Source organism: Pan paniscus, chromosome 17 (genome assembly GCF_029289425.2).
Source record: "Pan paniscus chromosome 17, NHGRI_mPanPan1-v2.0_pri, whole genome shotgun sequence".
In the NCBI taxonomy this organism is placed as follows: Eukaryota; Metazoa; Chordata; class Mammalia; order Primates; family Hominidae; genus Pan; species Pan paniscus.
In genome coordinates this window covers 45,450,633-45,472,436 of record NC_073266.2, presented here as the reverse complement: position 1 = coordinate 45,472,436, position 21,804 = coordinate 45,450,633, and the positions used below count along the sequence as shown (strand labels likewise).

At 34.8% G+C, this 21,804-nt stretch overlaps 1 protein-coding gene across 2 annotated transcripts in view; it reads left to right on the top strand.

Annotated features, from left to right (window-relative positions):
* CDH2 (cadherin 2) overlaps positions 1-21,804 on the top strand; it is a 226,047-nt gene that overhangs the window by 136,279 nt on the left and 67,964 nt on the right. The window contains exon 1 of one of the 2 annotated variants that reach the window (XM_055102638.3): positions 4,058-4,229. The exons of the other annotated variant lie outside the window; for it this stretch is intronic. Within the exon in view, the coding sequence (XP_054958613.1) occupies positions 4,151-4,229 (79 nt within the window). The 5' untranslated portion in view covers positions 4,058-4,150. Of the gene's footprint in view, positions 1-4,057; positions 4,230-21,804 lie in introns of those variants that run through there. 2 annotated transcript variants of the gene reach the window in all.

Here is a 21,804-nt window from a genome sequence, read left to right as displayed (position 1 = left end):
GGGTTTGTAGAATTCTACATGGAAGCTTGGCTGGAATGTGTTTTTTCAGCATCTACTTTATATTGTTTGCTCTGCTCTCTGCATCTGTTATTTTTCCAGCAGTTGCCATTTTTGCTGCCTGTGGTTAATTTTGCTCTGAACATTTCTGTTAACAGGAGGTAAACCTAAAGGTTTTTGTGTTGACTGCAGATTGTTGGAACATAATTTTTATCAGGATGCTGACCTAAGAAAATTAACATTGTCTGTTCATGGAATTTTACCTACTTGGAAGTGACTTAATTACTTTGCTGATGTGATGGAACTCGCTCCACTGGCATACAGTTTTTGGAGTACTGCCACGTCAGGAATTATAATTGGCCTTCTGCTTATATGAAGGCAGTTTTGCATCATTTAACGTGCTTCATAGCTATAAGTTAGGAGTACTATTACTATCTTGATCATACAAGAATTCTGGGGTGGTTCTCTTTAATAAGAGTAGTATTTTGGCTGTAAAGTGAGTGGTTAGGACCCCAGCATGCCACACACTTGTTTGGATTCGCTCTGAGGCCCTGTGCACAAATGCTCAATCAACTTTCAGTAAGCGTCATTGCCTCTAACTAAACAAATAGTTATTCATTCGTCAGTAGCACCATTTTAAGATATGATCATAATACAAACTATTTGCTAATTTTATTTGTGTTCAGTTAGTCAAAATGAGATGTGCTTCTGATTTTGGCATTGCTGGTCAGTTGTTGCCAATATTAAAGCATGCATTGTCATCAGCATATAGTTAAAAGGAAATAACTATTTGTTGGTTATGTAATACTCTCTTTTTCTTGAGCCATAAATGTTGACCAACCTTTGCTTTCTTGTGTTTATACTAATCACTGTAAAATATCAAGATCTGTTTTATAAACCACACAGAACTCCAAATTGTGTGGAATTGCCTAACCCTACAACTTTTAAAATTGGAGGAAAAGTATCCTTACAAATTAGTGGTAAGGAGAATTTGACAAAAAAACACACGATACAGACTGTGAAATCCTGACTTGGCACTGATAGAGCAGAAAATAGGTAATTATAACAACCCATAAAGTAAGTGTGAGCTAGAAACCTATCATTATTTATAGTTCATTTGGTCCCTAATAATGGCAGTTTATTCTGTCTGACAGTTGTGGGACCTAGGGGCAAGTTGCTTAATCTCCCTGAGCCATAATTAATTCATTTATAAAATGGAAATGTGAGTTGCTGCCTACTCAGCCTGGAGTTCCAAGGATCAGATATGATCATGTATGCGAAATCAGTGAAATATCAATACCAGTCTCCCAAGTCCAAGAGAAGACTGGAACTAGCATGGAAGGAATGCAGCCAGCCAATCAGAGTTCCTGTGTAGCACCCTGCCCTGACCTCAAACACAGGACGTCCTGTGAGTCATGTATCCTTGCCCTTCCCTATGCCGTGCAATCCTGAGACATCAGAAATGTGGATTCATGCAAGGAGCTAAGCAGTAGGTTATGGACTTGCTAGCTTCCAATAGCTGTGGAAAGGAGAGAAATGAAGGGACTTTGCATGACATTAGACCCAGTCTGGTGGCAGGGCATTAAACAAGGAACTAAGAGTATGAAGGAAGACACATAAAGTTCACTATCCTGTGTACAATCCCAGAGATGAGATGTGGATCCTTCAATTATCATTAATACATTCAAAGATTTTTAAGTCCACAAGAAATTGCCAAATCTTCACAGGAGTTCCAGAAGCTGTAAAGTATTTTGCATTCAGTAGGTACTCAAATGTTGTGATGACAGTAATTTGCACCAGCAGTTGTGCTCTTAAAAAATTTAGTTTTGTGAGTTTTACGTTTGAAAAAGGTGGTAGCAAATTAGAATGTGGTGCAGAGGAAACACACAAATTATCAAAGATCCATGAGTAAAGAAACTAATAAATTCAATAAGGAGAAAACACGAAACAAGGCTGACATCAGTACATTTTGTAAAATACCTTTTTGAAGAGATGTCTGCATACAAGATGGCTATCAGATGTTTTCTGTCAATAAGACAAGTAAACAAGATAATCTGTGACTTTCTACCTGAGAGATTTCACTTGATTCCTGGGACTTCAACTGCACAAAAAATGCATGCATTGGTTCCTATAATTGGACTGGGGAAGCTCCTGCAGAGTAAGGCCTTTGGGGTAGTTTATGAGTCCTTTATACCTAGTACTCAGAACAGGCACATTTCATACACACACATAGACACACACACACACACACACACACACACACACACACACACACACTTGAGACAAGGTCTCACTGTCACCCAGGCTGGAGTGCAGTGATGCAATCACAGCTCACTGTAGCCTCCACCTCCCAGGCTAAAGCAATCCTCCCACTTCAGCCTCCTGAGTAGCTGGGACTACAGGTGTGCGCCACCATGCCTGGCTAATTTTTGTATTTTTGGTAGATACGGAGTTTTGCCATATTGCCCAGGCTGGTCTCGAACTCCTGGGCTCAAGTAATTGCCTGCTTTGGCCTCCCAAATTTCTGGGACTATAGGTCTGAGCCACTGTACCCAGCCCTCATATATATTTTTAATGCTAAATTAAATCAGCAGTTCTGAAAAACAGTCTTTCATAAAACTATTTCCTCCTTGAGATTTAACCTGTTTCTATTCTTTTCCCAAGTCAACAAGATTCAAAACATTGGCATCCTTTTTTGACTCCTTACTTCCCTTCAATTACCATTTTCTATGCCCACATCCTATTAGCTACCCATTCCTATGGATTCTGTCTTCATCATCTTTTTTTATATGTTTCTTCTTTTGAGATTCCCATTCCCATTACTCTGGCTAGATCTCTAGTTCATGTTCAAACAATAACCTCTTGAGAGCTTTGCTAGCCTTTAGGTTTTCATTTGTAATTTCAGCCTGTATATTTAAGTTGAGTCGTTTGTCCCAAAACATTACTTCTCCCTCTCAAAAATGTTTGACACTTGTCTACCAAGTTTTTGTAAGTTTGCCCATATCCAATTTACAGATTTTTTTTCTTGTATGAATTCCATATTTTAAGCAGTGGTTAGCTTTGCTTTCCCTTGGAGGTGTCATTGCCTCCTTTCTTCTACTCTGGGTTATTTCTGCAACTTACTGGAACTCGCTTCTTCCCAGTCTCACCTCTCAGAATCCTAAGGTTCAGCGTTGTCTCGAAGTATTTCTCTAAGTTTTCTCGCTGCTTCCCACAATATTCTTATGCTGTATCAAACACCTTAGCATATGGTGTGAACTAGAAAGTTGATTGTTAAAAGGGGGATGTTTAAAAACAAGACATCTGACAATCCATTGTTAAAAGTAGCTCTGCCTTCGTGCTGGCAACCTATCTGAATCCTCAGAAAGTTTCATGGTGTGTAAAAATCTGGGAGAAGAAGCACTCTTTGGGAATCTTGTATCTACCCATTAGCAAAATTATTTATAGGCATGGTTTGCACTTAGAGCATCTTTCATTTTACATAAAATGCATTTCTTTATTTATGAGATTTTGTATTTTAACAAGTACTCCCAGATACACTTTTTTTTGACATTTAATCTTGGATTCATACCCAATTTAGGATATGAAACCAACTCCTTACAAATCTTAATTATGTTATAAGCACTTTGAGTGCTACTGAGTATGCAAAGCATATATATTATTGACTTTTCACCCAAGTTCCTTCTTTAGAGAAAGCTGGGACAGCTATAGATGTTTTTACTTAACAGATTGCTAAATGACAAGTGATGGATTGTTACTAGCTGAAAACACTAGATAGAAAATGCATCTAAGACAACCAAAAGGGAAAGATTTTTCCAAACACAGAAGTGCTGTTTTACCCCCTTAAAGTTTATTCTTACGTTGTATTTTGTTTTGCAAACAGACAAAAGGACCAGTAGAGCTCAGGAAGGTTTTGTGTTGTGCCCAAGGTTGGGGGCAAGAATTTGAAAGGGATCAGTGAATCAGATGTAATAAGGGCTCTGTTTGAGCCACCCAATCTCTGTTTTGCTGACGGTCAGTATTCCAGTTATAAAAAGCTGCATCGGCATTTCCGTCAGCTCAAAAGAACTTTATCCCTGCTTTCATTCTGACATACCTATTATGACTTTGTTCACTAAGCAGAAGGAATTATGGGAAATGGAAACTTGATGGCATGTTTTTATTAAGGCGTTATGTGTGTATCTTCACTGAGAAATTAAAGAACCAAGCAGAATTGTATGTTTTCCTTTCAGGTAACAAAAATTGCCTTATTCATTCCATATCATGGTGATTTAGATAACTTGGAAAACAAAGTAGCATAAAATGAGAAGACTTATGTACAAAGTACATTTTATATTTTAAACAAGGAATTTAATGCTTATGTGAATTTCTGTTAACCTAAAATCAAACCAAAACATAATCACAGAAAACTGCAAATGTATTTTATGGGGGTGGGATGGTGATGATTTAAAAAAACGAATGTTACAAAAGCTGTATTTCACTCTTGTCTTCTCTAGAGTTGTAGGCTTAGAGAGTTGTACATTTGTATTTCAAAACAAGGGATACATTTTCAAATCTAGCTGATAATACTTAACAACAAACTGTATTTGCACCTTTTATTATAGCAGACATTCTTCTGCAAACTGCAGGCAAATTAACATTTACAAGCCAAATATTTTTTGTGGTAAAGTTTATACTTTCTGTGATACTCTATTTAATTATGTTATATAAATGTCAACTTCAGCTTTTAAATTTCTTAACCTAATTTCCCTAATCCCCACTAAGTAGATCTTCATCTTAATTCATATAATTTACTAGAGAAATTCTTAGGTACAGGTGTGTCTTCCTTGCTGGTGAAATACATGCCCAATTCACTTTTATATTTTCAACTCGCTCACAGTGCCTGCCTTGTAATGAGACATACATATTCAGGCATGGAATGGAAAAAGACAAGAGACTCTCATGCAGCTATGATAAGGAACTTTATACAATGAAAAACATTATTAATATCTCTTTAAATTTTAATGCAGAGGTTTTTATTTTCATAAGTCTCTCATTTATTATAAGTGGAATTAACCTGTATTTAGTTGTCTAATAAATGTCATTTGTGTTACATACGTCTCCTTTTTTGTACCTATGCAGAGCTTAGTAAATTTTCCTAAAAATAAAGTTAAACAAGATGAATATGAGTCATCCTTAAATGAGAGGTCTCTGTTAACATAAAGTAACTTTGAAAGTCTGAAAAATGAAGGTTAACCTCATTAATTTTGTAAAAATTCGCCAAACATCAAGGGGTTTGAAAACACCGAGAGAAACAATAAGATATTCAGCAAAGTTGCTTGTTTTAAATTCTAAACTGTAGTCCGTGAAAAGAATTATCAAAAGGTAGTATGTGCATGTAAAATAGGCTATTAAAGCAAATGACTCTGAACCTGAGAGAAGGAATGCTGCTCATTAGAAACCAAAACTTGGAGTGGAATGTCTGTGTATGGCCATTATGATAAGAAAACTGAATAAAGAATTAGTTTATTTTATTAGAAACTTTCAAAAAGAAAGTATGTCATGTAAAGTTAAAGAAGAGCCTTTTCTGGTTTTCTTGCCACGTATCTCCTAAGGAACTTTGTAGGTCTTCAGTTAATCTTTCCTGAGGAGCATTTATCCTACCAAAATGATAAACTCGAGAGAAATAATGGATTGTGTCCTTAGTTGTCTTGAAAGCTTAATTTTCTTTTCCAGAGTTACACCTGTTTTGTATTCCTTATTAGGTAGTTCCAAAAAACTATTTTAAATAATTGTACTCTAAAGAGTTTTCCCATTACCATTTGACATCCATTACTTTTAGAGGGGATGAGATATAGAATTTGGAACTTGAAGTACGGGTAGTATTGTTTGAACTTCAAGGATTTATACTCATTGTGACACCTTAGTTTTGAAATGACTGAAATCTGTTTCATGCAAAAAAAGGTGACTGGTCTATTCTAGGGAGTTGTGTTTCAAAAGCTTGAGTTTTTTTTTTTTTTTTTATTGTGGTGGTTGTTTTCTTTTTGTGATGACATACAAACTTTAGCAAAAGAAAAGCACCTAGATTATAAATTAAAATTCATTAAGGCCTATGTAATTTTTTAACGTATTGGAAGGAAGAATGACAACTGAATAATTGCTATGATTTTTATCTGCAGCAATTGCTGCTCTTTCATCTGTAGTTCCTGGAATGTGATATTTGGATTTTAACTTTGCTTTGGGATATATAGCTGTTTAAAAACCAGAAAAAAAATATATTTAAAATAATTTTATCCCTGTAGGTTTTCTCCTTTGCTTTTTGTCTTAGAAAAACCATTGTATTTTTCATAATGACTGCTCAGCATGAACAAAAGCAAACAGAACTTGAGCACAGCTTTCACTGGTGATATTCACTCGGGTACTTGTTAAGATATCAAATCTGAGACTATAGCGTATGCATGGTTTTAGTGCTGTACGAGATATTAGCAGAGTAGTCATCTAGTGAGAGTCCCTCATACTACAGCTGAAGAAATGAAGATCCAAAGCTGTTGAGAGATTATTATCAGCGCAACCACGACCATAACTCGGTTTACTGGCTTTTAGTTCATTGCTCTTTTTATTTTTTGTCACCAAACCGGAAAGAATTGATAAAAAAATGATTATCAATGTAATTTCTTCCAATTTAAAGAAAAGTATAGTATATCAGACTAATCGAGAGTATGGCTCAATTGAGTATAAAATGATAGTGGCTTATTGAAGATTACTTGTAAAATACATAAGACTACCATTGGCCTTTTTAATACAAGCATTTTTTTAGTATCTTTTAGCATTTATTAATAATTCATCTCATTAGATAGTGAGGTTACTTCTGTACTGTACTCCAAATTAAAGTGCATATTTAGTGCCCCTGTTGGCTGGACTATAATTTATACAAGGCATGACTGTAACAGAATGAATCTGATTTTTCTGTGTGACTTGTGGAATGAATCCTATTTCTTTATAATCACATCTTGTATATTATATTGTGTATTTTTGAATGATGCCTGTGTTTCAAAAGTGCCACTAATGGTCTTCCTCATATTAATATGTCAAACCAATGGGATCAGAAAATGGGGAAATTCTAAGCCTTTGTACAAAACCTACAATGGAATTTAAATTTTAACACTTAATCCTGCTGTCAGATACATCTGTTACACACACACATACATACACATACACACACACAGAGCCCCTAAATTCAGTGAACCAATTCGTGTGCATCAGTAATTAGATCTTTATTTGTGCCTCTGTTGACATTTCTCCCTCCAGACTAATGGATTTCAGTCTACCTAGAGACTATTTTTCTCAATAAAAGACATTAGTCCATAAAAATCCCTCCCTACAAAAATAATACATCCTAAAACCTTGCCGAACAAATTTGCCCTTGAAAAAATACTTCCCAAATACTAATCATTGACAAAGGCATTGAGGGAAGAACTGCTGTGCTGATCCAGACACCACCCTTTCTCTACATATTGATACCTCTGTGAATGTACCATCACTGCCTGGCGTCCATGCCCCTGTTTATTCCGAAGCTGCCATCTTTTGTCTATACCCTACTGGGATTATGTTTATTCTTTGGTGCTCAGATCACAAGCCACCTGCCATTTCCATTGAATCTTCAGTTATTTCCCTTTCTCCCTTGAAATGTAATTATTAAGCACTTTAGTTTTGCCCGTTATGTTACTTATTTTTAAGCCCTTTCCCCCTAAATTTAAACTCTTAGAGATCAGGGACCTTGCCATGTCTATCTCTATACTCACTGTAAATGGTAGATTAGGAATCATGTAGTTCATTTTCATTGAGTGTGGGGCAGTTCAACAAGAAATGGAAATTTCCCTTGGTGCTAAAATGGAATGGGTGCTTCCCAGGATGCCCCAAAGAGCTTTGGGCATCAGTACCACCCACCACTTTCAATGTGACCAGGAAACTTACACTCTGTGACCTTTTGTTTTGCTACTTGTAAAGGTGGGAAACCATTGTCTAAACAGCAAATAAATTTTTTAAAAGTACTTAAAGGATTTGAATCATTATAGATGATATCCAAATGAGATATTTTATCACAAACATTCTGAACTCATGACTTAGAAACAGTAGTAATGAGAGTAATATTTGATTACTTATCCTGTTCAGAGTATAGCACTGTATGCTACACTTTTATATTTAGATAGATGAATTCACACATATGTAAAAAACACGTTAATGTAATATTATTCCCAGTGCTGTTGGATATGAGGAAGTGGGTGCAATCTTTACCTTTGTCTTTGTTTTCTTATGTTATGAATCATTCAACACACATTCTCGTTGAAGCAGGGTTATAATTGATGGTTCAGATGCTGAGCCCACAAATTTCTTTGTGCCTAGTCCCCAGTTTAGAGAGGATGTAATACATATATGAATGAACCGTGGCTCAACACCAGACTGTTGTTGTTGGCCTTGTATGTTATTACTGAGAAGCTAGTTGGAATTTGTTCATTCTTTGTGCAAGAAATTCCAGCGCTGTTTGAGAGGGAGTGTGATACACAGTCAGAGCTCAGACTATAGGTGATCTGGGGCATCTTGGCCATAGCTACATGTTATGGTTAGTAGACCAATAACTACACTGCAACATCAAAACACTTTTATCTGCCACTTCTCCACTTTTTTAGATTTTATTGAAGAGAGTACTATACTACACCCCTCCCCTAAGCAGTTTGTGATTCACATCACTCATTTCTAGTAAAACCAGCTGAAAAATAAAACAAGGTCTCATGTTCCTTTTATTCATTATCTGATTTGACTGGACAAGTCAGCTCTGATCACCCATTGAACAGCAGTGTCACTTAAAGAAAAAGGAAGAAAGTTAGAAAAACTAAGGAAAAATAGCTTTAGCTATAAAATCTATAAAAGACAAAAATGAGCCTAATCTCTTATTTTTAACATGGATTTCGTCTCCTGCCTGGCTTTCCAAGTTCTTGTGATTCCCCTTTTCCTCTGTTCTTTCCTCTTCCTTCTCGTCCATTGTCCAGTATTTCAAATATACAAACAAGGCCCTGAAGCAGGACCCAATTTAGCTTGTTGGAGGAATCACAAGAAAACATATGTAACTGTAGAGACCCAGTGAGCTAGGAGAAGAAGAAAGAAGGATGAGGTTAAAGGGCCAGGGGCTTTGTTAAGGATTTTGTTCTGTGTGTAGTAGGAACCTTTTGAACATGATCCAGTTTGTTTTTCAAAGGCCACCGTAGATGTTGTGAAGAGTGGAAGTAGGAGATCAGTTAGAGTCTTCTATCTATGACTTATGCTGGATAATGACTGATGGTAAGATGTTAGCTGTGGAGGTGATGAGAATTGGTCCTCTTGAGGATATATTTTGGAAGTGGAGCTCTTAGAACTTGCAGATAGATTACATTTAGGTAAGACAAGAGTTAAGCTCAACTCCTAGACTTGTAGTCTGAGCATTTGGGTGGAGGGTGAAACTACAGTGGAGTTGGTTGTACAGGAGGAGGGTGAACCCAGAGTTGGCTTTCACATCTCTGTAGTTTGAGTTGCTTATTAGATTTCCAAGTGGAGATGGCAAGCAGGCAGTTAGATGTAGGATACTAGATCTCAGTGGAGTGGTCATGGTTTAGACATATATATTCAAGATTCATCTTGGTACAGGTGGTTTTTAAAACCTTAAGATTGGTTAAAATTACCTAGGATGAAAATATGGATCAGGGAAGGTCATGAGCTAAGCCTTAAGGCACTAAAGGAGATGGAGAGGGAGTCATCAATGGGATGGGGGAAACCAGAAGAGTACCCAAGGGAATTAATTTCCTTTGCAGTGTGTTAGGTTCTGGTTATTGATTTTTTTGTTGTCTTTCTTAAGCACTAGATTTTTTTATCTGTAATAATTTGGGAATTTCAGGCTCACTATGAATAAGATGTTTGTTTTCATCTCTCTTTCATTCTGCTTTTGCTCAAGCCCAGCCTCAGCCCCAGCCCGAGCCCCATTCCTTGGAGTCAAGTGGCATCCTAGCTGCTGTACCAGCTTCCTGTCACCTTCATGTTCCTTTACCGTGCAAAGGCTGAACTTCCACCTGTCCTCCACTTGTTCCCTATCCAGGCAGCAGTTTATACTGGTTCATTTATGGTCCACTATCTTGTTTTTGATCCTGGCCAGGTTTTTTCTTTTGTTGTTGTTGTTTGTTTGCTTTTACTTTTACATCTGATTATTAATGCTGTGTATTTGAACAAGGTGATAGTTCCGCAGTGTGAACCTATTGTGCCATGCCATGCTCTCCAGAAGTCTTCATACCTCATTTCTATATGTCCTTGGTTTTATATCCCTACATTTTTTTTAAAAAGTCATTTTTTTTAGACAAAAAATTTACACTTAATACTTTTTCATTATTCCTGTTTAGGTGTGTGTTTTTTTCTGTCATTGTCCCAATTATCCACATCTGTTGTTTTTCTTCACTGTTATGCTTATGGAAGTCAAATGTCTACTGTAAGTTAGTTTTCCAAAAAAATAGGATTTTTAATATATTATCCTGAAACATTAATAATGCCAGGGCTTTTAGGCAAAGGATGTAATTCAGACTAGTCTTCTTATTGCATCTATTTATCAGGACAGGATAAGGATATTATTTTAGCCTAACTCAATTTGTTTTAGCTAATACATACAGATTGAGAAATGTAAATGGGGAGCAAATAATACGTGCACAGGATGCTTGCCTGGACATCATCTTAGTTAATGTAATGGAAATCCTTTAATACATGTTTATATATTTACACAGGGAGAATTAAATGTGAAAATTCTTTACCTCTGAAAAATTTAAAGATACCTTGACCCTTTACAAGTACACCTAACAGCTGGACTAAGAGTGTGTAGCAGTATTTGGGAGGGGTCTGTGTGGAATTCTCCTAGGCAGAACCCTAGAGCAGCCGTGCACCTAAGATGTTTTCCAGATAAAACACGTGATGTGGAGCTGGAGCATACCTGAGATGGCCATCCTGTTACAGTGTATGGCAATTAATCCTGTTCACTTTGGTGTAATTAATGAGAATGGTGAAATAGAAGTGTAATCATTTCTGCAAGAGGAAATGTCAGCCCATTAATGAGAATAAGGATTATTATTGTCAGTTGAAGCAGTAACTATTCAGATTGCTGAGCTGGTGTGTTCACATAGGTAGATGTTCATTTCAGGGTATAACAAAGAGAGGGAACATTTTTCAAGAGGATTAAAAAAAGAAAACCAATGATGGCATTTTGACATGACTGCAGTTGTGGACACTAATAAAAATTTAGTAAGCATAAAATGTAATTTCTAAATAAAAATAACTGGCATTTTAAGAGTCTTACCCAAAGTCAGACATTTTTACATGTATATAAAATTAAGTAACCTTTAAATTGCCTTTTATTATTGTTATGTTACTACATTAAAAATGGAATCCATTTCTTATTATGTGCCATAGACTACTTGTGCTTGTTTTCTTTGTGGCTCTGTATGTTAGACCTGAGTGAGTTGAACTGAGTCTGAGAAATACTACCTATCCCTTTAGATTGTTGGAAGAATATCTTCCCTACTAGAGCAGTTTTCTAGGGTTTATGCAATAATTCTTTGAAAAGTTGGAAAGTAGTGAACTGAGATAATCATAAAAAGATGCATTGGGAAGCCATGATTTTTTCCTGGTTACATGATAATATTTCACAAATAATAAGGCATCAGTGAACTTATATTAGAATTTATTGATTGTTTTTAGTACTTAAATTCTATTGGCACCTTAAAGATTTCATGTCATTGCTTTGAATATCTTCATTGCCTTTGTGAAAGCATAGGATTACTGCTGAAATTTTCATGGAATTCTGTATATGTTAAACACTTAATACATATCAGGTTGCTAATGTTCAGAAAATGTAGGTAGCCTTTAGAAATAATGGGGTTTGGATATTTCTTTTGTTAAATTCTTATAGTTTACTTGAATAGTACAGCTTTTCAGCTTACAAAGTTCTTTCCAGCAGCTAGTGATCTTTTTGTTCAATTTGCAGTAAATATTGGGAATTCACATTTTAAACTATCAGTTATGTGTTATGATGGTAAATTTTCAAGACCTGTTTTTTATATATATTATTTCTTCATGTATGATCCTGACCTTTTTCTCCTAAAGAATAAGCACTTCTTAAATTGTATTAAGTATTCAGGATGAAATCTTATCCTTTTGTTTGTTCCGTAACTTTACTGTCAGCAAATGATTTGGGGTTTAGTAGTTTAATAGCCCAGTGGACTTTAATTTTAGTTAGTGTGATATCACATCATACCAGTGGGGCTAGTGTGCTTAATGCACATCATGTTCTATGAACCTCTTTTTTTAAATTCAAGTTTCACAAAACAGTAACGTCCTTTTGTTCCTTGGGCTACCTGTATCTTAGTAAGTTGGTTACTCAGGGGACACATTTGTTCTAAATGGTTTCTGTAGCACATTTTGAGGCCACATTGTGGAAATTCATTGAGAAACAGGTTTAATTGAGTTTAGGTTTTTTTTTCTTTTAGAGTGTTATCTTTGAAAATGCCAATTAGCAAAATTTCTGTTATGAGTAAAATTTATGTTGAAACTCTTCTTTTTCTTTCAAAGTTAACAAAAACCTGTTTTAAAAATTAGGAATTAGATTTCTTTCTTTGTTGACATAAGTAGCCAGAAATATGGAGCTAACTAAATTACATCAAATTTCAGAGACTAATAATGATACAGTTGGGAAAAGGGAGCTTCTACGCCACCTGTACTCTGAAAGACTAATTTAATTAGAGGTAGTGATATTTCAGTGTAATTTGTTAATGGGTACATTCTGCAAAAAAAAAAAAAAAAAAAACCTGCCTAAGCACTGATAATTTTATATATTTTTAGCTGGATTCTGTCAAAAGAAAGAGTTTTCATTGAATTTCATAGCATAGAGATGCCTGGAGGAAGAATATCAATGAAGTGAAGAACAGCTTAAAAACTTTGGAGTTATTAGAATGTATACAAGGGAGAACACAATAATCTTGCTGCTTTCCCAGTAGTTTAATATATAAAATTGTATGCATAGCATTACTAGACTACTGAAAGCTAAATTTTATATTTTTGATATCATAATCATTCTTCTATATCATCCCTACTGCTGTTTTGATTTTTTTTCAGTTTTGTATTAAAGAAGAATAATATAGCACGTTAGTTCTTTCTTTTATTTGTGGCAACTTGTATACGTTAGTTAAATATGACATGACTTTTCCTGGAAAGGAAATGAAATAGCAGCTCCTAATAGACTTTGTAATATTTTGGGGAACATTATAATAAAAACTTTTTGGTAGGGAAATATCAATACTTGTAGTAATTTGAAAAAGTTTTTTTTTTTGAACTTCACCTGCAACAAGTTTGATTCTGATTTATTTCATTTTTATAGACCTTTTGTCCTAATTTTACTGTTTTGTTGTAGGTCACTCAAGTTGAGGCCTTATTAGACATGATGGGCTAGGATGTGCCACACTAACAGTTACCACCAGTTTTCTGTGTTTAACACAAAAACCGATATTCATGCTAAGTCCATTGTAGGTATGGATGACTCTCAGGGCAGTTCTCCATGGGGGTGGTTCACTCATCCTGTGGGCTTGATCTTGTATTACCTCCAGCTGGCCCGTTCTTTCATAATTACCAGAAAGAATGACCACTGCAGGGGAGGAGGGCATCAACTTTTAAATGCTTCTGCTGTAAAGTGATATGTGTCCCTTCTACCTGCTGATTCTGTTGACCATGTCGTCATGCTTAATGTCAAGGGAGATGAGAAGTGTAATCTTTCTGAATATCTAGGAAGGGGAGAAAAACTGAAGATATTTCTGAGCATCACTAATGCTTACATTTGTCTTAATATTTAGCAACATGGCAAGTAGATCCATGTTTCTGAGCTAGAATGCCATGAATGGAATACAGGTATGCTACAGATACTCACTGCAACTGTTTTTTAGTTTTCAATGTGGCTGCTAGAATTGATGAAATAACATACATGGCTGACATTGTTTTTCTGTTGGACAGCATTTGCCCTCCAGGCCATCAGCAGGTAGCTCCTTGGGCTGAGGAAGAATAATTTCCAGGTATCAAGAGGATGATCTCTAGGAGAGTGGTGGTGATGTCAGGCTATGGTTGTTCTAGCAAGGACTTGGCCTGCCTACCCTTGATACCTCTGTCATTCTGGTGTGATCCCTGGAAGGCTGTCTATAATTATACCTACTCCCCACGTCTGCTACCATGTTCAAAAGACATTAACCAAGATTTCTCAGCCTGTTCAAGCCACCATCATGTTTTGATCCAAATAGCCTTTACATTATTGATAGACTAGAAGGAAAGTTTGGTAATGGAGAGTAAAAGGACAATAGCGGGAAAAGATTTTGGCTAGAACTTCAGTGGTCTCATTTGATGGGCAAATCAGTGCCTTAGTTTTATCACCTGGCCTCCCAGGGGGAAGTAGAAGAATCAAAAGAAAATGACATTATTTTGTTGAAATGCTACATGGCACAAACAAAGCATGGCTGAAGACTAGACCAGGGCTACATGAGTTTGGCCTCTTCTCTATGATTTAAAGTTTCGCAGACAAATTCTGGTTTCTAGCTTTTCATAAAGCGTTGACTGGCGCACAATACTTATTGGTGACTTCATAGCCACTAGAATCCATGCCCCCCATGAATGATTAAGATATTAATTAGGTAATATAATAATGATCCCATCAAATTAGAATTCATGTGCTCTTGGGCTTTTTTATAGTGTTAAAAATGTGAAGACTTTTTACAATAAAATAGATAAAAATTAATTCACAACAGTTAATATTTGAAGGGATAATATTCAAAATCGTATATGCACTACTAAATATATAGTACATTGTTATTTGCCATAGCTACCCTATGTTATAATAGAACCACGAAACTCATTCTTCCTAACTCATAAATATTTAAAGTGATGGCTATGGTAATTACCCTGATTTGATCACTGTAGTACATGTACATGTATCAAAACACCACACTGTACCCTATAAGTATGTATAATTATATGTCAATTAAAATTAATAAAAATAATAATATTTAAATACTCTTATGGCTTGCTCTGAAAACTTCCTGCAATTGCAAACGCTTATTATTTTTATTATTATTATTTTTTTTTTCTGGAGACTGAGTCTCACTCTGTCACCCAGGTTGGTTCAGTGGTGTGATCTCGGCTCACTGCAACCTCCACCTCCCAGGTTCAAGCAATTCTCCTGCCTCAGCCTCCCGAGTAGCTGGGACTACAGGTGTACACCGCCACGCCTGGCTAATTTTTTGTATTTTAGTAGAAACTGGGTTTCACCATATTGCCCAGGCTGGTCTCGAACTCCTGAGTTCAGGCAACCCTCCTGCCTCAGCCTCCCAAAGTGCTAGGATTAAAGGCGTGAGCCACTGCGCCCAGCCTATTATTTTCTGTTATTTTTCTGAATAAGGCTTGTGTAGACCCATTGCAAGAGAGGTCTCCTGCATAACACTTCCCCAGATCATCTCCCTGACCAAGACCTCACTCATGGAGCAAACACCACAAAATTTCCCAACTTTCCCACCAAAATTCTTCAGTTAATCTCATCACAATTTTAATACCAATGTGTTTATCCTCAGTGAAGATTTTATGCAAGTATTTGTTTTTCACTATTCTAAAATAGAAGTTATATAAATTTTATCATTTACTGTTTTAGTGTGGTATCAGAAAATTATTAATTTTGTAAATTTTCTTAATTGCTTATTCTGTCTTCCCTCCCTTTTTCTTTTTACTCTTTCTTTGCTTTCATTTCTTTTTTCCTTCTGATTGGATTTCAAGGTTAACAATTAGTCAAAAGTCTTATTATTGATGGAAATCAATAATTAATTTTGTGTGTTTTAGAATTAAAGTGTTTATATTATGTTTAAGATACACATTTTTAGAAAAAAACTCCTTTCAGTTAAATTAATTGATTTCTCTGGACACTAAATTACTAAAGAGAACAGTAAGTTCCAGAAACTGATGGTTTTCAAAATATATTTTGGTTATCTAGGAATGTAGAAAATGATTATATTGTATATATTTTTAACTTTTAATTACTAAATTAAATTCTAATTTAGATCGCTGTATGTTTAATTTTGAAGCTTTTTATTCGCTTTATTTTAAAGCATTTAAAATGCAGATAGTCTTAACTATATATTTTAAATACATATATTTACTTTATATTATTTATATATATACTTTATATTATTAACAAATAGATTTTCTAGATTTGTACATGCCTACAATCTGTTTTGTCTTAAGATTTCATTTCTACATATGTTTATTTTCCCAACACAAAGGATATTTTGAGAATAAATGCTGGAAACCTCTGAGCATCACTAGAATCCACCCCTCAAATTATTAAGATAATTGGGCAATATAATGATGATTCTCTTAAATTGGAATTCATGTGCCATTATAATTATTCTTACACATGGAGTAAACATTTCATTTGCATGCAAAAGTGATGAAGTGAAGCTACTTGCATGACACATTTTTGTGGCAGTCTGCCCCAAAACAGCCATGTTAGACGTAAGTAGTTTTGAATTCTCTTACACAAAAAGTAAGAATCCTTCTTTATGAGATTATATTCAGCACTATATGATCAAGTTTTAAAAGCCATCTTTTACAAGGTTTCACATATAATACTTTAAGCCAAAGTGCTTCCCTGTTATATGGAATTTCTTATTTTACCAGCCTATATGTTCACTATCAGTAGTAGACTGGAAACGAATGAAGCAGAAGAAATAGAAAAGGAGCCGTGTTAGCATAATGCTATCAGAACAGGCAGTGAGGGCATGTCACACATCGTAGTGACAGCGTTAATCAAATAGATTATTAAATTTAAAAAGTTATTGTATATTGATGACATTAAGACATTAATATATTTGCTAATTAATAGACTTCTTAGAATCCTTGAAGATCATTATTTATTCTGAACAAATCAAAACAAACTTCTGTAGATTATGTATGCAGGGAGGCAAATAAATATTCATATTTCATGTTTTAAAATAGTCATATTGGCCAGGTGCAGTTGGTCTGTAATCCCAACACTTTGGGAGGCCAAGGCAGGTGGATCACTTGATCCCAGGAGTTTGAGACCACCCTGGCCAACATGGTAAAACCCTGTCTCTACTAAAAAATAACAAAAATTAGCTGGGCATGGTGGTGCACGCCTGTACTCCCAGCTACTTGGGAGGCTGAAGCAAGAGAATCACTTGAGCCTGGCAGGCAAAGGTTGCAGTGAGCCAAGATCACCCCACTGCATTCCAGCCTGGGTGACAAAGCAAGACCCTGTCTCAAAATGAAATAAAATAATTCATATTCATACATGAGGCTGGTGCTCTGGCCCTAGTGGCATGAAGCTATAAAGGCTATAGATGATATGAAGGTGTAAACATCAAGAGTTTCATCTGAGATGAGTTTTACTCACATAGCAGCTCTTGTACATAAAAGTTTGCTTATAAATCGTGATTCCATATAAGGTCATATATGAAAATATGAATCTAAATAAATCGCTACAGCTTTATTCAAAGATAAGGGATTAGATTATCACATTTACTGATATTTGCCAATGTGTACACAAGCTGTCCAAAAAGATACCTTTTTTCAAGAGTTAATTAAAAAAATACATTGTGTGTTTAAATGTTACTCTCTTTAGATTTGTTGAAGGAGAGTTATTCACTTGAAAAAGATAGCTTGCTTACCAGACATTTTGGAGCACCTGAATGAACTTAATTGAAAATTGCAAAGGCCATATAAAAATATTACACACATAGAGTTTATAGATATAAAGCAAAAGTTAAACTTTCAAAAAAGTATAAAAATGATTCACTTGTGTTATTGGTGTTATATTGAAAACCTAAAAAAAGTATTAAAACTATTAGAGCAATCCCTGTGAATGTTTGAAATTCATTATTTTGAAGTACTTAATAGGAAAAATTTTGAAAAAATTTGCATTTCCAAAGGACTTTCCACATTACATTTGTCTTTGTAAGTAAAGGAAGGACCATGAACTTTAATAAATTTAGCCCTCATGGCTCATGACAAGAAAGAACTTTCTATTATTTGGAGAAAAAGTGGTAAATACTATACTGCCCTTTACTCCCACTAACTCTTGTTAATAAAGTTTTCGTTGATAGTAATTAAGAATTTGATATTTCAATCAGGAGACATACAAAGATATTTTGTGAACACAAGGTCAAATTTATCATTAAAGATTTAAAAAATATTTCAGTTGGAAATTTTATGCATATTAGTTTATATATTCCCTAATACTCTGTATTTGTTTTCTTATCATAATTATATGCTATAAAGAAAATGGAATGACTTTTTTCACCAAGCTCTGTATAGACGTTCTCAACCTGTCTGTAAAACTGTCCCGTTGTACATGTGTGGAAAGGATTGGTAAGCCCTGACATGGCAACTAAATTATTCTAGGAAAAAAAATCATTCCTGTATGATATTTAGAAAGGAACTATTGTGGCAAAATGATACCTAAGCAGATTTTTTTTCAGATTTATGAGCAAATTCTTTATGTGGTAACCATTCTCCGTTGGAATATATATGTAAAAACACTGTGAAATACTTACTGTTGAGGCAGTTTCTCCCTACCTTCCTCCCTCCTAATGCCTTCATTAATTGAAATCTCATTCATTAATAAATACTGCTCTGTGGCTGTGGAAAAGAAACTTTTGTTAACACTGTGAAACTATTTCTGTTTTCTCAATGCCTTTGAAAATAGCAATTAGTATGGAAAAAAATAAAAAGTCAAAGATACTTAGACATGAAAATATTTGAGTGTTCTCATATAATTGTTTCTAAATATGGTATAATGTTTACTTGAGCAAAAATTATAAACCATATGTGAGTATTTCCACATTTTCATTCATTTTGTTTATGTAGTGCTATTAACTGCTAATACATTTAATATATAAGATCTGTGGTTTCTTGTTAATATTTTATAAGGATATTATGGTTTTATGGTTAACATCATTTTGAGGTATTACCTTCAGAGCAAAAAAATTCTTTAAAATAATTATTTCCCTAGTGATTAATTTTATGTTCATCATGTTCACACAGTTTTATGTGGGCATTACCTTCAGAGCAAAAAATTTCTTTAAAATAATTATTTCCCTGGTGATTAATTTTATGTTAATCATGTTCACACAGTTTTATGTGGGCTAGAACACAGTAACTACATCTGATATATGTAAACTATGCAATATCTCTAATAATAAATTTGTTGTTTAATAGTATGATTTTTTTGCCATAATCATTTAATCGTGTATAGACTTAATTAATCCAGAGGATCAAGCCTGTTCTTTCAGTTGTCTAAGGAAGCGTATTTTCTTTTTTCCCATGTTATGATATTCTGGAGTTTCTACTTGAGATTATCTGAGCATAAGAAAATTTAATGTTGATGGAAGGAAGGTTGTTCTCTCAGGAAAAGATGTTCAAGCCAAATTTTAAAATCATTTTTGAAATAAAATTTTAACTGTTTACATGTGTCTGTTAAAATAGCATAACTTTCATTAAATATCAACTCGGTATATTCATACTTAGGATAATTACATAAAGGTATTGATTCGATTATATTATCCAACTCTGACTAATACCAGCTTGAGGCAATTCAATGGAAGCCATGTTTGTGAGAGATTGGGGATATTGACAACGAGACAACCATCCATTCCTTTAAGATATATCTGATAATTAGCATGTTTGACCATCATCTGTAAGAAATCTTATACTTTTTTAACTTAATAGACTTTACTTCTTGGACCAGTTTTATGTTAGCAGAAATACAGAGTTTCATATATCTCTCCCAGTACTTGGTTTCTCTGTTGGTAACATCCTGCATTAGTGTGGTATATTTGTTACAATTGACAAATAAATGACGATGCATTATGATTAACTAAAGTTTCTAGTTTGCAATAGGGTTCATTCTTTGTGTTACACAGCTCTATGGATTTTGCCAAAAACGTGGTGTTATGTATCTACCATCATAGCATCATACAGAATAGTTTCACTCCTAAACGTGTATTTTAAGATAAATTTGTCATCATCTCTTCTTGAAAGCCCATATATTAAAAATAATGAAACTGCTTCATATTTTGAAAAATAAAAGTTGAAAATCTTGTTCATTATGTTACTCAGAGTTCTGTACCTGCCATTCATAAGGAAAATGTTTTAATAACAGAAATAGGTTGGCTTCAGTGGACTATGTATTTCTCCTTACAGCAGTCAAATGTCCATGATATTAGCCTTATTTTCATCATTAAAGTTTAATTTTTGAAGCTAATTTAAATAAATTAAAGCACATCCCTTGTATATCTTCTCCCTTTCACATTGTTTCTATGTACTATTTTTATTTTTAAGCCTTAAAGTCTTTTTGAAAGGCTATGAACTAAAAAATATGTAACTTATAAATTAAGTATATATTACTGGTATACCTAAGATTCTGTAACTTAACAGTTTTCCACTTTTTTCCTATTAACTTTTAAGCTTGTGTAAAATAAACAACTTGAGTAAGTTTTAGTGTTTGTTCCTAGAGCAGAGGTGAATCTTGTCAAATTCAAGAAGATATTCCTAGCTGCATCTAAGTCATAGGTGAACCAGACAACAGGCAATAAACCTTGACCAGTGGATGATAAATGGAATTCACATGTTATCCATTGAAATTTGAAAGCTTTTTAATTTGTGTGACTTGCAGATAATACAATATGATTCACATGGAAGAAGCATATAATCATGAGCCAGGTACCATACATGGATTTCTCCAAAACCACAGGATCAAGTCAGGACTAGTATTTCATCAAGGAGAACTTTTTCAGTTGACTTAGTTTTATCTAAGATATTGACCCAACTGATTAAATATACAAAGGGAATTATGTAATACACCACATTCCATAGAGCCTGAATAATGCCAAAATATTTTGTGTATTTTAATATTTGAGCAAATGAGAATTAGCACCTGTTTTTAAAACCCTGAAAATTGTAATAACAGATATATAGGTTAGGGGCAGAGGTGATAGAAAAACCAATTGACTTTAAATGACTGACCTTTATACAATTTCTTCTAAAGTGTTTTCTCTAGTGTCAGACTCTCTTAGGTCAACCTCTTCTCATTCATAGGATGTGCAGTAAGTGACTTTTTGCAAATGCATTTTTTGCAAAGGCCTCCTTCTTTCCTCCCTCAAGCGCTGTGACACCTGAATCCAAATAAGTAACAGTACAACATTAATAGAACAAGTGCCAGTGACTATGAAATCCCCGCTTCTGTCTGTCACACCCTTATCCCACCTTTGTTTCTCTTTTTCTTTTCTTTTCTTTTCTTTTCTTTTCTCTTTCTTTCCTTCCTTCCTTCCTTCCCTCCTTCCTTCCTTCCTTCTTTCTTCATTTCTTGTTTTCTTTCTTTTCAAAAAATTACAATAGGTTTTTGGGGGAACAGGTGGTGTTTGGTTACATGAATAAGTTCTTTAGTGGTGATTTCTGAGATTTGGGTGCACCCATCACCCGAGCAGTGTACAAGGTACCCAGTGTGTAGTCTTTCATTCCTCACCCTGCTCCCACCCTTTGCCTGAGTCTCCAAAGTGCATTGCATCATTTACACCTTTGCATTCTCACAGCTTAGCTCCCACTTATGAGCGAGAACGTAGGGTTTAGTTTTCCATTCCTGAAGTTACATCACTTCGAATAATGGTCTCCAGTTCCACCCAGGTTGCTGCAGATGTCATTAGTTTGTTCCTTTTTATGGCTGAG